Here is a 16,745-nt window from a genome sequence, read left to right as displayed (position 1 = left end):
CAAGCATTGGGTATGGCTCATTATGTTTTTTTAGTTTTTCCGGGTTTTTTCCCTTCCGCTGTCCATGGTGCTGAGCGAGCCTATTCCGTTGTTCACTCACTCGTGCTCCTATAAGGAGAGTGGCATTCTTCTCAAAGAAAATCAATGTTGTCATATAAGAGTTGTTTGCAACAGTCACAGGCTGAATTTCATTTTGTCATGTCTATAATGACTAAATGTCATGGAGGAAATGTGACATTCAGATACAATTATCGATAAACATCCGGTTGGTGCGAATTTTGAGCTACTGGGGATACTCACAGTGTCAAGGCCTCTTCATTTTGTCATGATAACAATTAGCCTATTTACTCAATCACCATGATACCAACATGCAGATATAGGCTATACTAATAATAGCATACATACAGTAGGCCTATGGCAGTAGGAGGACAGCTTCATTTGCAGAGTTAAAATATGGGTGCAATTATGTAATTATTAGAAATGTAAGCTATAGCTGTTTAACACAGATTCTGAATACACTGACTCTCACCTATACCTACAGTAGTGACACAACTGTGACATGAATGGGCCCTTAATTATCAACTCTTAGAGCACCTCTTTCATTTTTTTCATATGAAATCATTGTGTTGTATCATGGGAAGCACCATATGTCTTTACAAGCATCATTAAAACAACATTTGATATTTCAGGAAAACATCTTATGGTCACACACACACACACACACACACACACACACACACACACACACACACACACACACACACACACACACACACACACACACACACACACACACACACACACACACACACACACACACACACATTATACAAAAATGTAGGATAATGCACAAATGCCCTACCGTTCTTGAAACAACCAGTGCAGGACCAAAACAATACAAAAATAATAAATCAAAGTAAAGAAAGGATATGTCTGCACAGTATATAATGCTCTTCTGTGATTTCAATTTTCAACAAAAACAAACAATGTTTGTCTTCATATTCCTTATAGACCTTACCTTGTATAACCAACATTTGAAGTGAACAGATCTCCTGACCTGTCTAGTTGAGTAAGTAGCATTATTCTGTATTTTAGCAAACTGCTGTTAGTGTTACTCTAAGTACTTTTGTATTAGTATTATATTATTAGCTTGTGTGGTAGTCAGAGTTTATAGTTGTATTGTTTGTGTTCAAACAGTAGACTAGTAGACTAGTTTAATTAGTTTCACCCTGTCATAGGCCACTTGAGAAGTAGTATAGGCCACTTGATTTCCTTGTGAAGTGTGAAGTGAGTGCTTTAGCCAGCACAACTCAAGTGATAAGTAGCCAGGCTGGGAGCATTCTCTTCAGTGTATAACCAACATTTGAAGTGAACAGATCTCCTGACCTGTCTAGTTGAGTAAGTAGCATTATTCTGTATTTTAGCAAACTGCTGTTAGTGTTACTCTAAGTACTTTTGTATTAGTATTATATTATTAGCTTGTGTGGTAGTCAGAGTTTATAGTTGTATTGTTTGTGTTCAAACAGTAGACTAGTAGACTAGTTTAATTAGTTTCACCCTGTCATAGGCCACTTGAGAAGTAGTATAGGCCACTTGATTTCCTTGTGAAGTGTGAAGTGAGTGCTTTAGCCAGCACTCCTGGCAGACGATTAGCAATCAGTTGGAGTGGCCTTATACCACCAGCCGAAAGCGTCAGCTGTTAAGCGGCGGCCAGCAAACGAAGGCCAGGCGGACAAAGGCGACAGGCGACTTTGTCAAAGTCCGACTTCGTCACTGAACGATAAGCTGTAGCATTGCTTAGTGACATATATAGTAGTGTGATAGATATAGTAGTGTATTGTAGTATATGTTTAGTGATCTACAATGTGTTTTCTTCCTATTCCTGTCCTCTCTTCTTCCTGGCGGTCGCACAAACACTGGGTTACACCCAGATGTCGCGACACAACTAATCTCATCTATCCTACTCTTTCAACTCACGTCGAGCAAGTGGTAACGGGAGGGCTTTGGAATTGCCACTCGGCTGTGGTGGAAGGCAAATCTGCTTTCATCTCAGCCTACGCCTCCTTGCTCTCCCTTAACTTCCTTGCTCTGACTGAGACCTGGATCAGACCAGAAAACACTGCTACGCCCGCGGCTCTGTCAGATGTGTACTCTTTCTCTCACACTCCCAGAGCCGTGCGGACAGGTGGTGGGGTTGGTCTGCTCATTTCCAGAAAATGGAAATACTCTCCTGTTTCACTGTCACTATTCTCTCCTACCTCATTTGAATTTCATGTGGTCACTGTTTCTCATCCAGTCAAGCTCACCATTGCAGCTGTTTATCGCCCACCGGGCCCTGCTGGTGGCTTCCTGGAGGAGCTGGACCATCTAGTCTCCCACTTCCCTGTCGATGGCTCTGGATTCATCCTTCTGGGTGACTTCAACCTCCCGACTGAGAAGCAGCTAGACCCACTACTTTCGTTTCTCGCCGCCTTTGACCTAGTTCTTTCCCCATCTCCTCCTACCCATGAGGCGGGCAACCAACTGGACCTGATCTTCACCAGAGGCTGCTCTATTGCTAACCTGTCTGTCACTCATCTTTCCAGTGAAAAGGGTAAGAAACTCTCTGATCACTACTTCATGTCCTACTCTCTCTCTCTCTCCTCTCCCCCCTCACAGCCCCTCCCTACCCACATGATTTCCTCACGTCACAATCTTCGCTCACTTTCCTCCACTGATCTTTCCTCTTCTGTTCTCTCTGCTCTCCCTGCCCCTGAATCCTTTGCTCTTCTATCCCCTGATACCGCCACAGATCTTCTTTTCTCTACTCTATCCTCTTCTCTCGACCATCTCTGTCCCCTCACCACCAGGCCTGCACGCCAAACTCCACCTGCCCCCTGGTTGTCGGACTCAGTGCGGACTGAGAGACGGAGCCTGAGAGCGGCTGAGCGCAAATGGAGAAAGGGCAACCTCCCGGAGGACCTTCTCACCTTCCAATCTCTCATTTCTACTTTTTCCTCCTCTCTATCAGCTGCTAAAGCTGCTTTTTTCTGCACTAAAATTCAGGCTTCTGCTTCCAACCCTAAAAAACTCTTTGAAACTTTCTCCTCTCTCCTACAACCACCACCCCCTCCTCCCTCCTCGTCCCTCCTCCCTGACGATTTCGCCAACTTCTTTGACAAGAAGGTGAACGATATCCGATCCTCCTTCCCTCCTCCCCCGGCTGGTGCCCTGCGCGCTGCCCACACCCGTCTGCCTGCCACCCCCCCCTCTCTACCTTCATCTACTCCTCTTCCCCCCCCCATCCCCTCTCTATCCCACTTCTCTCCCCTCTCCCCTAACGAGGTCCTTCTCCTTGTTACCTCTAGTCGCCCCACCTCATGCTCTCTGGACCCGGTCCCATCCACTCTGTTGCAGTCTATTGCACCTGAACTTCTTCCCTTCTTAACCCACCTTATTAACACCTCTCTGACATCTGGCTACTTTCCCTCTACTTTCAAGACTGCCAGAGTCACCCCCCTCCTGAAGAAACCGACACTTGACCCCTCTGAGATCAAGAACTACAGACCGGTTTCCCTTCTATCCTTCCTATCTAAAACTCTCGAACGTGCTGTCTTTAAACAACTGTCCTCCTATCTCCACCAGAACAACCTCCTGGACTCCAACCAGTCTGGTTTCAAAGTGGGTCACTCGACAGAGACTGCCCTGCTGGCAGTGACGGAGTCGCTCCATGCCGCTAGAGCGAACTCTCTCTCCTCCGTCCTGATACTCCTGGACCTGTCTGCAGCGTTCGACACGGTGAACCATCAGATCCTCCTCTCCACCCTCGAGGGGATGGGTGTCTCAGGCTCTGCACTCTCCCTGTTTGCATCCTACCTGACGGGTCGCTCCTACCAGGTGATGCTGAGAGGGTCTGTGTCAGAACCACACAGGCTCACAACTGGGGTTCCCCAAGGCTCGGTTCTGGGTCCTCTTCTTTTCTCTCTCTACACTACATCTCTGGGTGCTGTCATCCACTCCCATGGCTTTTCCTACCACTGCTATGCCGATGACACCCAGCTGATCCTCTCATTCCCCCCCTCTGATACCCAAGTGGAGGCACGCATTGCTGCTTGTCTGGCTGACATCTCGGCGTGGATGTCGACAAACCACCTGAAGCTCAACCTGGACAAGACCGAGCTGATGTTCCTCCCGGGGAAGGGCTGTCCGCACCGAGACATGGCCATCACCATTGATAATGCTGTGGTGACCTCAACTCGGACTGCGAAAAATCTGGGTGTGACCCTGGACGATCAACTGACGTTCTCGGCAAACATCGCATCAGTGACAAGGTCCTGCAGATTCCTCCTCTACAACATCAGGAGGATTCGCCCCTTCCTCACGGAGAAGGCAGCCCAGGTGCTCATCCAGGCTCTCGTCATCTCCCGCCTGGACTACTGCAACTCTCTCCTTGCTGGTGCTCCGGCATCTGCCATCAGACCTCTGGAGCTTGTTCAGAAAGCTGCGGCTCGTCTGGTGTTCAACCGCCCCAAGTTCTCCCACACAACCATCCTTCTCCGTTCTCTACACTGGCTCCCCGTAGCGGCCCGCATCCAGTTCAAAACCCTGGTGTTAGCCTATAGGGCAGTGAAAGGAACAGCTCCTTCCTATCTCCGGGCTATGGTCGATGCCTACACCCCTGCCCGACCACTTCGGTCTGCCACCTCGGGGCGACTGATTGCCTCGTCACTCAAGGGTCCTTCTGGCCGATCCACACGGTCACGACTCTTTTCTGTTCTGGCCCCACAGTGGTGGAATGAACTCCCCACTGATGTTAGGACAGCAGAGTCACTGCCCATATTTCGCCGCAGGTTGAAAACCCACCTCTTCAGGAAACACTACCCTTCCTCTCTGCCTGACCTACTTGTTGTTAACTAGTTGTACGAACGTTTGTTTTCTATTGTTGTATTGTTTATTGGATCTTGTTTAGTCGATACACTTAATTGTTTTAGCTCATGCTCATTTGATTTAGCTATTTTGTCTCATCCGGTTAAGGAAATAGGTAGCTGATATATTGCACTTTTACCTTAGCGCTAGGTATACTCTTGGTTGCTTGTTTTTGCAGAAAATGCACTAAAGACTTCTGGTGATTAGTAGTTTTTGTTCCCTACCTATGTTGAATACACTTATTGTAAGTCGCTTTGGATAAAAGCGTCTGCTAAATGACTGTAATGTAATGTAATGTAATGTAATAAAGAATTCAGGATAAACAAATGAAATTGGACAAACTGGTTGCTCACATATGCTGTCATTTATGTCACATATGGAAAATTAATACAATTGTTGTGAATAGTTGATGGAGTTGCTTCTTTGATGGATATATCAAGTGAGGCTTGCGCCACAACCAACTGCATGGAAATAAGACATTTCCATGTAGCAAGTGCTAAAATTAGGAGTTAATAATAAAACAGACATGTGTCAGTTCATGACACACATCAACCAGATAAAGTTTGGCAGGTCCGGTGCATCACATGAGCCTGCTGAATATGTAACATAGTGTACATCGAAACATTGTCCCATTGTCCCAAAACATTGTCCCTTTGCATCTTAACCCATTTTGGGCGGGAACCCCTTTTGGTGTTAGCATTATGTTATGCTTTAGCTATTGAAAAATAGCAGATCTACAAGCTCATAGCGCGCCACTCGGGCTTGTATGTCTGCTATTTTTGAAAAATCGAAGAAACACTGACATAGAAACATAGCTTTTTCAGAAAACTGTCATTTTCAAACAGACATTTTTTTAATCTGATCTCAGGTCAAAATGGGTTAATGAAAACAAACACAGTAAGTTAGTCTGAGTTGCTCCAGTGCTGTACTTTCTAATGTATCAGTTCATCTTGCTAGTGGATTTAGTTTGGACTGGTGGATATTCAAGAGAAAAAAAGAAAATACTTTAGTCACAAAAACAAAAATATTTTGTTTTATATCACAATACTGTACACACAATTTTGGTTATACTGTATATAACAAATTATAGAGAGACAGAGAGTCTTCTGACAATGCATATTACATAGGAGAACAGTAGCCACCATCAGACTGAGCACTGCAGGCACCTTCCAGTTCAACTGTTGTTCACACTATTGACTCCATGCAATTGCTCTGTCAATCTGAATCCAACAATATCATCAATTTAGCTGATGACACAACAGTAGTGCGCCTCAACAATAATGACACATCATACAGAGACAAGGTGGAGCAACTGGTGAGCTGGTGGTGCAGTGACAACAACCTTATGTGTATGAAACAACGGAGATGGTTGTTGACTTCGGCAGGACATCAGTTGCTTCTCAATGGAGAGGGTCGGTCAAAAGCAAGAATCAATAATCCACAAAAACAAGTGAAGAAGAAGTGGGTGAAGTAGAAATGGGGAGAGGGAGAGCAAGGAGAAAAATTTAACTGTAAAGAAACATGTCAAAGAGGTGTTACTATGGATCCCACCGCAGCTCTAGGCAAACTCCGCTGTGATTAGTTGCTGTGATTGACAGTTCTCGTTTTAGCAACTATGCCTTAACCTAACCCTAACCTCAGTGAAACTATGCCTAAACCTAACCCTATAGCCTCAGTGAAACTATGTCTAAACCTAACCCTATAGCCTCAGTGAAACTATGCCTAAACCTAACCCTATAACCTCAGTAAAACTATGCCTGCCCGGGAGCCAATCCTAGAGTTGTGGTGGGATTCATAATCACGTGTCAAAGAGGACGGGTCCACATAGAATGGTAGTCAACATAGGGCAGAAACTTCACAGTTAAAAATCCACATGGCAGGTCCACAGGGAAAGTAAAGTCTGCATAGAGGAACAGATCCACAGGGAGGGGAAACAGTCTGTTTCAAGGAAAGTGTTCCAGTTGACAGGCCGGCCTGCATGGTGACCTGTCTGATAGGTGGTCTTGCCCTTGATACTACAGTGGGTCTCTTTGCCTGGCCACAGTCGTTGTAGGGGGGTGAATTCCTTTTGGCTGGGGTGGTGCATGTCCTTGATCATACGGTGAGGTATGCACCGTACGGGGAGGTATGCACTATGGTATGCACGGTGAGGTATGCACTATGCCAACCACACTATACCGCTGTAGGTTCTCCTGTTCAGTGGCGGTGCAGTTTCCACACCAGACACAGCCACTTTCAATGGAGCTGTTGTACAGCAGTCTGAGGATACGGTGGCCCACTCTGAACATCTTCAAGTGACAAAACTAGTATAGTCACTTTTCCTTGTTGTGTACTCCGAGGAACTTCAACTCACTGACCCTTTCCACTGCAATGCCAGTGATGAATGACGAGACGACCTCACCTGGGCTCTCAACACCAACTCGATCTGCAGCCTAAAAGGCACAGGAACACCTCGTCCTCTACGCCCTGGGAGACTGAAGAAAGACAGTCTATCACTGCTTAAGTTCACCACCTTCTACAGAGGCACTGGAGTGTCCTGCTCGACTTCATCATAGTGTGGATTCATTTGAAAACTAGATGGAAATCGCCCTGTAAGTGTGGAGCGCAGCCTGTTCAAACCGATTTGGTCTACCGTGTAAACATGGCCTCTAGGGGTTCCTAGCTGGCCTTCCAGACTCTTATTGTTTCATTGAGAAGTGTATTTCACCCTTCAGTCAATAATCTATGAAAATAATAATATTATTTATTATTAATGTTATTGTTAATTCCTGTAAATGAAACATAACATTACAAACTATCACTATACTGCATCAGCTGCATCCATTGAGGCTCTCAATACTTCAGTGATTACAATCTCAAACGTGTAACTGTTGCTATTGCCTCATTTTGCATTACAAGACAGACTGAACACATTTTATTTTAATCATTTTTCTTTTTCTTTTCTTTTCTTTTCTTTTCTTTTCTTTTCTTTTCTTTTCTTTTCTTTTCTTTTCTTTTCTTTTCTTTTCTTTTAATTTGGTTAAAAGTTTGCCCCGGCTCAAATGCATTTTATTTTAATCAATTATGTTTGGAATATTTACCTTATGGTTTATATTGAATATCCTTCTCCTAATGACTTTGTTTTCTCTTTTTCGGTATTATCAGACTATTTTAAAAATATTTTATTTTTCAAGACATTTGACAACTTGTGAAGTGGGTACTTTAAGTACATTTTGATACGAATACTTTTGCACTTTTACTCAAGTACATTTTGATTACCGGACTTTTACTTGTAACAGAGTACATGTTGTTCTATATTGCAGTATTGAGACTTTTTACTTACGTTTACGTTTACTTACGTTTTAGGCTGTGATTCAGTTCTGCATATTCATTGACTTAACTGTTTCGTCTACTCTACAGTAACTCTCTCTAGTGCCAGGCACTGCCAGCCTTGGCCCAAAATGTCCAGTTCAGTTGTTATTTAACAACAGCCCCTATATAGCCATTAGCCAGCAGGGGCACTACATGATAGTGGGTCTTTTAGACTGTTTTAGTCTTGTTTTTAGTTTTTATCGTAAATACTTTTTCCATCTTTCCCTTGCTACTGTAGGATTAATTCAGAGATGCACGCCAGTCAAGTATCACTACACTTCCTCCATCCTCCCACGGAATCTACCTGTCAACATTACAAAGACTATACGACAGGATGAGTGGCATGCACTCCGTAAGTCTCAGCCTTCCCATCTGTCTTGGTGGAGAGCTTGTCTGAATAGGATAGACTCATAATAGTCTGGTCCAATCAATCTGTCACGTCTTGTATCGGCGTTGTTTATCCTCAGATTCCTATCAGTCTCATTTCCTACACAATAAAATCCAGAATGTTAGTTTAACTCAGAGGGTGTACAAATGTACCCATGAGAGTTAATTTAACATTCTAGATTTTACAGTGTATGTCTGTTTCCATCTGTCTCACGTTCTTGTAACAGTTCTTTGTTATCGTGTCGTTAGAATGTATTCCATCCAAACTAAAAGCCAGATCGACACAAGCCTTCAGGGGACTATAGTGCTCCAAACCGGTGAAGTTTCTATTGAATAATGTTGATCTCTGCTTGTACATGTAGATCTACGCAGAATGACGGCTGGCTTTGTGGGCATGGCCGTGTCCATTATTCTCTTTGGCTGGATCATTGGAGTGCTGGGATGCTGCCAGCAGCATGACCTCATGCAGTATGTAGCGGGACTGCTCTTCCTCATGGGAGGTACAGTGAGAGCACATTCTCGCATTACATTGAACAGTGTGTATGTATGTGTGTTTTAGTGCACGCACTGTTTATACTGTATGTGAGAGTAGGGTTGATGGTGAGGCCACGCACACACGCACGCACGTGCACACACACACACACACACACACACACACACACACACACACACACACACACACACACACACACACACACACACACATACTAACACACACACACACACACACAGTCACACACACACATGCAGGCATGCACACCGCGCGCGCGCACACACACACACACACACACACACACACACACACACACACACACACACACACACACACACACACACACACACACACACACACACACATCCAAATACAAACATACTCTGAGTTGGTTATGACTCAGTACACTAGGACCTGCATACTGTACACTAGTGTACACTAGGACCTACATCATAATCATCACCTTTATTTATACTCGGAAATACAGTTGAGGGCAAGCCCTCATTTTCAATGTAGACGAGGTACATACTGTACACTAGGACCTACATACTGTACACTAAGACCTACATACTGTACACTAGTGTACACTAAGACCTACATACTGTACACTAGTGTACACTAGGACCTACATACTGTACACTAGGACCTACAATACTGTACACTAGGACCTACAATACTGTACACTAGTGTACACTAGGACCTACAATACTGTACACTAGGACCTACAATACTGTACACTAGGACCTACAATACTGTACACTAGTGTACACTAAGACCTACATACTGTACACTAGTGTACACTAGGACCTACATACTGTACACTAGGACCTACAATACTGTACACTAGGACCTACAATACTGTACACTAGTGTACACTAGGACCTACAATACTGTACACAAGTGTACACTAGGACAGTACAGTAGGACTCATACAGTACAGTACAGTAGGATCATACAGTAGCCTACAGTAGGATCATACAGTACAGTACAGTAGAACTCATACAGTATAGTACAGTAGGATCATACAGTACAGTAGGATCATACAGAAGCCTACAGTAGGATCATACAGTACAGTACAGTATGACTCATACAGTACAGTAGGACTCATACAGTACAGTAGGACACAGTACAGTAGGATCATACAGTAGCCTACAGTAGGATCATACAGTACAGTAGGATCATACAGTACAGTAGGATCATACAGTAGCCTACAGTAGGATCATACAGTACAGTAGGATCATACAGTACAGTAGGATCATACAGTACAGTAGGATCATACAGTAGCCTACAGTAGGATCATACAGTAGCCTACAGTAGGATCATACAGTAGCCTACAGTAGGATCATACAGTAGCCTACAGTAGGATCATACAGTACAGTAGGATCATACAGTAGCCTACAGTAGGATCATACAGTAGCCTACAGTAGGATCATACAGTACAGTAGGATCATACAGTACAGTAGGATCATACAGTAGCCTACAGTAGGATCATACAGTACAGTAGGATCATACAGTAGCCTACAGTAGGATAATACAGTACAGTAGGATCATACAGTACAGTAGGATCATACAGTACAGTAGGATCATACAGTACAGTAGGATCATACAGTAGCCTACAGTAGGATCATACAGTAGCCTACAGTAGGATCATACAGTACAGTACAGTAGGATCATACAGTAGCCTACAGTAGGATCATACAGTACAGTAGGATCATACAGTAGCCTACAGTAGGATCATACAGTACAGTAGGATCATACAGTACAGTAGGATCATACAGTAGCCTACAGTAGGATCATACAGTACAGTAGGATCATACAGTAGCCTACAGTAGGATCATACAGTAGCCTACAGTAGGATCATACAGTAGCCTACAGTAGGATCATACAGTACAGTAGGATCATACAGTAGCCTACAGTAGGATCATACAGTAGGCTACATTAGGATCATACAGTACAGTAGGATCATACAGTAGCCTACAGTAGGATCATACATTACAGTAGGATCATACAGTACAGTAGGATCATACAGTACAGTAGGATCATACAGTACAGTAGGATCATACAGTAGCCTACAGTAGGATCATACAGTACAGTAGGATCATACAGTACAGTAGGATCATACAGTAGCCTACAGTAGGATCATACAGTACAGTAGGATCATACAGTAGCCTACAGTAGGATCATACAGTAGCCTACAGTAGGATCATACAGTACAGTAGGATCATACAGTAGCCTACAGTAGGATCATACAGTAGGCTACAGTAGGATCATACAGTACAGTAGGATCATACAGTAGCCTACAGTAGGATCATACAGTAGCCTACAGTAGGATCATACAGTAGGCTACAGTAGGATCATACAGTACAGTAGGATCATACAGTAGCCTACAGTAGGATCATACAGTAGCCTACAGTAGGATCATACAGTAGCCTACAGTAGGACGTTTGTAAATAATTCTACTGTCAAGCTTTCTAAAACAGGGGTTCTCAACCTGGGGGGTCGTGACCCCTCAGGGGGTCACCAAATTATTTTGGGGGCCCAAATGATTGAAAAATAAATAAATATATACAACTATTTATTTATGTATTAGTGTGGTTGCCCTAACAGGGCAACCAGACTATTGTTATTGTACATTTGGATACTTTGCCGCACTACTCCTCCCACAGTTTTTCGACCGTCTTCATCGGGAATCGTGTGCTTGTATTTTGCTAAGAGATCCGTTGTATAGTTTAATTGATATTAATTAATTAGTTCTCCATAGACTTATAATGGGGAAATCGAAGACTAAATTTAAGTATTTTTTTCCCTTGGAGACCGTAAGCGCCATATTTACAAGACTTGGGGGGAGGTTCATAATAATTATGAAAATTAATTGAAAAGGAATTACATCAGTCGGCCTAATGGTGGCGCTATAACAGCCCACTTTGCGTTTTTCCCTGTAACTCTTGAACCGTAAGTCGTAAAATCAAACTTTCTTTTTCCATGGATTCCTTGGTTCATGATGTATTTCCACATATAGGCCACGCCCATTTTCGTCGGGAAAGAAAATCCTCCTACAGATTTTGTCCAAATCTCACAAAAATCGGCACACGTGATCTCCTGACCCATCTAATTAAAACACCAACTGCGGAATTTTGGTAGTGCGTATCGTTCGGCCGTAATCGTCGTCCGAAGATAGTAGGAGGGGCCTATTTTACAAAAAATGCCATAAATCACGAACAGAATGTCCAATCCATCCCACATTTGAATCACATGTCGCGGGTGGTCCAATCAACCAAGTTCCAAAAGTAATTCCATTTTCATCCATAGGGGGCACCGCAAATGCCAAAAATTGAACTGTATGGTGCAAAAACATGATTTTTGGGGGATAAATCCCCTCCGAATTACTTACGCATGATCACAAGGTTGACGTAACATTGTAATTGGCTAGCAACATTAGTGGGAGGGGCCTATGTAAGCGACTGTGGCAACCACACTTTGCAATCTTTCAAAATTGCGACTTTTCTAGTTTATTTTGCAACTGAATGGCTGGAACATGGAAATTAAGAGTTTACATAGTACACATAGTTAGTACATGCATAAACTTTCCTTAATGATTATATCTGGTTTCAGTATTTATTTATTTATGATGTATTTTCTCTATTATTAAGATTATTGTAGCGGTCATTTGTATTGGGGGTGAGGAGGGGGGCAGGGGTCGCGAGACATGGCCAAAGCATTTCCGGGGGTCCCCAGACAAAATCAATGAGAACCCCTGTTCTAAAGTACTTATTGTCTGTCCTCCTGGCATAGGGACGTGCTGCATCATCTCCCTCTGCACATGCGTGGCAGGCATCAACTTTGAGCTGTCCCGCTACCCGCGCTACATGTACGGTCTCCCTGAGGACATTAGCCATGGCTATGGTTGGTCCATGTTCTGTGCCTGGGGTGGCCTCGGCCTCACCTTGCTCGCCGGCTTCCTCTGCACCTTGGCTCCCTCCCTGAGCACGCCCACTCGCACAACACCCCACAAGCCCAGGCAGGAGAACGGAACCGTGTGATTTGGACCACAGAGGCATCGTTCGTTCGAGTGACTGACCTCACGGAGCGCACAAAACCACACTCTTCCACCTTCTTCTCTTTGACTGTGAAACAGTCTTTGTCGGAAAGCACCGTCTCACACCGCCCTCTGCGTTGCCAACCCTTCCAGTGTTCAGTGTGCCTGAGTTGTGCAAGAAGGAGTAAAACAATGATAAACTTCACACACCCTCTCCTGAAATCCATGAAGGATGAGCAGGGACACAAAGAATTACACTTAGAGGTTGCTGAGGCATGGCTCTCATAGCACAAACTAGACATTTTCTTTGTTCAAACATTTAATGCCAACTCAATGGCAGCCTAAAGGTGACTGTTTTCTCTCAAGGGGGTTTGTCTTAAAATGGTGCTCTCTTAAATGCATAATGTCACATGCACATATTCACACAACGAATCAAAGCACATGATTACACACACACACACACACACACACACACACACACACACACACACACACACACACACACACACACACACACACACACACACACACACACACACACACACACACACACACACACACACACACACCCATTGTGACCCCCTCCCAGTTTCACTAGGTGAATCAAGAGCAAAACCATGTCCTCAAAACGAAACAAACAAGCTACGATAACATGCCAGAGCATCCTGTCTGCATTCCTCTTTTAGTCAAGTGATCCGTGCTGTGTTTGTTATTGTTTGCAATGGGGGGGAAAAAGAAAGAAGAAAAAGAAGAAAAAAATAAGCTGGCATTAAGTGCCCATTGTTAATCTTCAAAGTACACATACTGATATCAAGCATTAACTCCTGGAGAGACTTTAAACCTAATACCTGCTCCTTGCAGTAGAGCAGTGGTTCTCAAACATTCTAATTTCAAGGAACACGCATAACTCTTGAGAGGAACGGAACCAAATGGACTATTTGGTTCCATTTATATACTCGCGAGTTTCAGCCCTGTACCCTGAGGGTCCCTGGGCCCCACTTTGAGAACCACTTGCCGTAGACGGCCAAGAGCACAATATTGAAATAGGGGTGAAACACTAAGATAACATATACAGAACAAAATGTGCTTTGAAGAGCAAACTTTCTGATGCTTCTTAAAAGATTCAGTATGTACAAAATGCATCTCTACGTAGATTCAGGTCATTGTTTGTATAAAGTAGATCTTGAAAAAGAATGTTTTGTTTTTGTTTGTTTAGGGGTTACAATGGCAGACAGTATGGGCCTAATGTTTAGGGGTTACAATGGCAGACAGTATGGGTCTAATGTTTAGGGGTTACAATGGCAGACAGTATGGGCCTAATGTTTAGGGGTTACAATGGCAGACAGTATGGGCCTAATGTTTAGGGGTTACAATGGCAGACAGTATGGGCCTAATGTTTAGGGGTTACAATGGCAGACAGTATGGGTCTACGAAGATGTTTGTTTGGGGGTTACAATGGGACAGTATGGGTCTGTGAAGACGTTTGCAGAATTAACTACTTTCAACCTGATGTCTCTGTTGTGGGAATGTCATTATAGGCGAAATTTGTGAAACGTGTGACAGAACATTGGCAAATCTTTCAAAAATAGCAAATATAGCAGATCTACAAGCTCACAACACGTCATGATATAACACATTCTGAGCTTGTAGATTGTTATTTGTCGTATGACAAAGTATATAGGGCTTAAGCTCCACTGCATCACAGATGCAACAACAATAACAGTAAAAAACAATGCATCACTGCCATGGTATGATATATGCATTCAGTAAATGAAAGGTATTTTGTGGGTAATGTGCTGAATGAAGGGAAGACAAGTAACAGAAAGCTATGAAATTCAAGAACTGCTGGTCTAGCTGTGACACTATATCATGGTCTTGCCTTCAAAAGCCCAGTGTTGTTTGTGGCCCAGGATAATAAACGTGCAAGGGGAAAATGTGATTTCAAGATTATGATACATAAAATGTGAATAAGATGATTCATTACACCATAATTTGAGCTTGAATGTTTGTCAGGGTTTTAGTTGTTCAATTGATATTTATGTATTTATTTTTCATCCATTATACAACTTTAAACATCCCACTAAAACAAGAATTGAGGGTACATTCTGAAATGTCAGTCACAGTGCTGTCCTTTTGCCAACACAATGTGTTTTTGTTTGTTTTTTAAGATTATTATTATTTGCTTTTCTGCCTTTATTTATAGTATCAAGTGAAGATAGACAGGAAAGAGGGAGAGAGAGAGAAGGGGAGAGACATGCAGCAAAAGGGTCGTCATGAACGGGACTCGAACACGCGGCGCGCTGTCAGGCCAAAGCCTATTATGTGGCTTTGGCGCCTGAACCATTATGTGGCTTTGGCGCCTGAACCACTTGGCCAGCGGGCGCCCCACAATGTCTTGTCTATATAATTCAGCTATGTAAAGATGGGAAAGATGAAAACCGAATCAGCACAGGCCATTTATGAGCAATCAACATTTATAACAATTTACACATTTATCTAGCATGAATAGTGATTACATAGCATATTTCAAAATAAAGTCATATACAGTACAGTGATGACTGGATACAAAACGCTAGAAATAGCGGTTAAACATTAAGGGAAGATAACCTTTCCTATGACTTTACCTATGGCAAAGTATTTAATGGCTATTGCAAGTGGACTAGAATTTGTAAAGATTGGCATGGGTAACATGCTGGGTAAAGTATTTCTGCTCGTGAAATGTGACACAAGCACAGGAGAAAGGGTCCTTGCTATGAGATGACCCTAAAGAGTGCTGCTTTGTTTTACTAACATTGTATAGATTCTGAACAATTTCCCCCAGAAAACCACCATAGAATCATACAACATACAGTATATAAATGTGTAATGAAGTTATTTTAAATGTTAATTTTTCATTTGAGAACCACTCATGAAATATGTCATTTTGTGTTAAAGAAGGTAGGAAGGCATTACCTGTATGTAAACAATGCTGTGTGTTATTTTCTATCATTCCATTATGACATCAACACCAATGCTTCTTCCCTTTTTTGTGCAGCAAAAGAGGCATTTTCATTTAACAAAAGTTTGTTCCCGGATAAATATGTGAAAGAGAGTTTGGGGACTCAGATTGGAGGAAAAGTGATGAAACAGGCATTTTACAGTATAGGCCTATAAGAATTCTGTTGTATTTGTTGTACAAAGATTGTTATGGATTGAGGGTAAGTCGGTCTAGGCTTATACATGATGTGAAAATGTGCCAGCAACTAGGTCATAAATTGATATGTAATTGATAATGTGTTTCTGCTAATGTGCCGCTCACAAAATATAATTATGTGGGTTTCTATATGGATAAATGACCCCAAAGTATTAGGTACTTAAATATTACTCTAGGTTGTAGAGAGTAATGTTTATCTACAGGGTAAATCTTGATAAATTAAACATGCATTAATCATGTATGACTGAAGCACAATTGATCATATTCCTACGGCGGCCATTTTCTTCGGGGTGGATGCTTCGCCATGGGGCGTCCACCCCATGTGAAACACGGCAAGAGTAAAATGGCCACCGTTTGAATGAGGTCAACAGCACACAACA

The 16,745-nt window shown here is 43.0% G+C and overlaps 1 protein-coding gene across 1 annotated transcript in view; it reads left to right on the top strand.

The window, feature by feature from the left end:
• tmem276b (transmembrane protein 276b) overlaps positions 1-13,176 on the top strand; it is a gene marked incomplete at both ends in the record, with an annotated part of 13,778 nt that extends 602 nt beyond the window's left edge. The window contains 3 exons of the mRNA XM_079497520.1: positions 8,506-8,608; positions 9,006-9,143; positions 12,929-13,176. Coding sequence (XP_079353646.1) covers positions 8,506-8,608; positions 9,006-9,143; positions 12,929-13,176 — 489 coding nt within the window. The remainder of the gene's footprint in view (positions 1-8,505; positions 8,609-9,005; positions 9,144-12,928) is intronic.
• Between the last annotated feature and the right edge of the window lie 3,569 nt (positions 13,177-16,745).

Source organism: Electrona antarctica (assembly GCF_951216825.1).
Source record: "Electrona antarctica genome assembly, chromosome: 3".
NCBI lineage: Eukaryota > Metazoa > Chordata > Actinopteri > Myctophiformes > Myctophidae > Electrona > Electrona antarctica.
The sequence above is the reverse complement of the archived record's forward strand: the minus strand, read 5'-3'. Positions and strand labels throughout refer to the sequence as shown.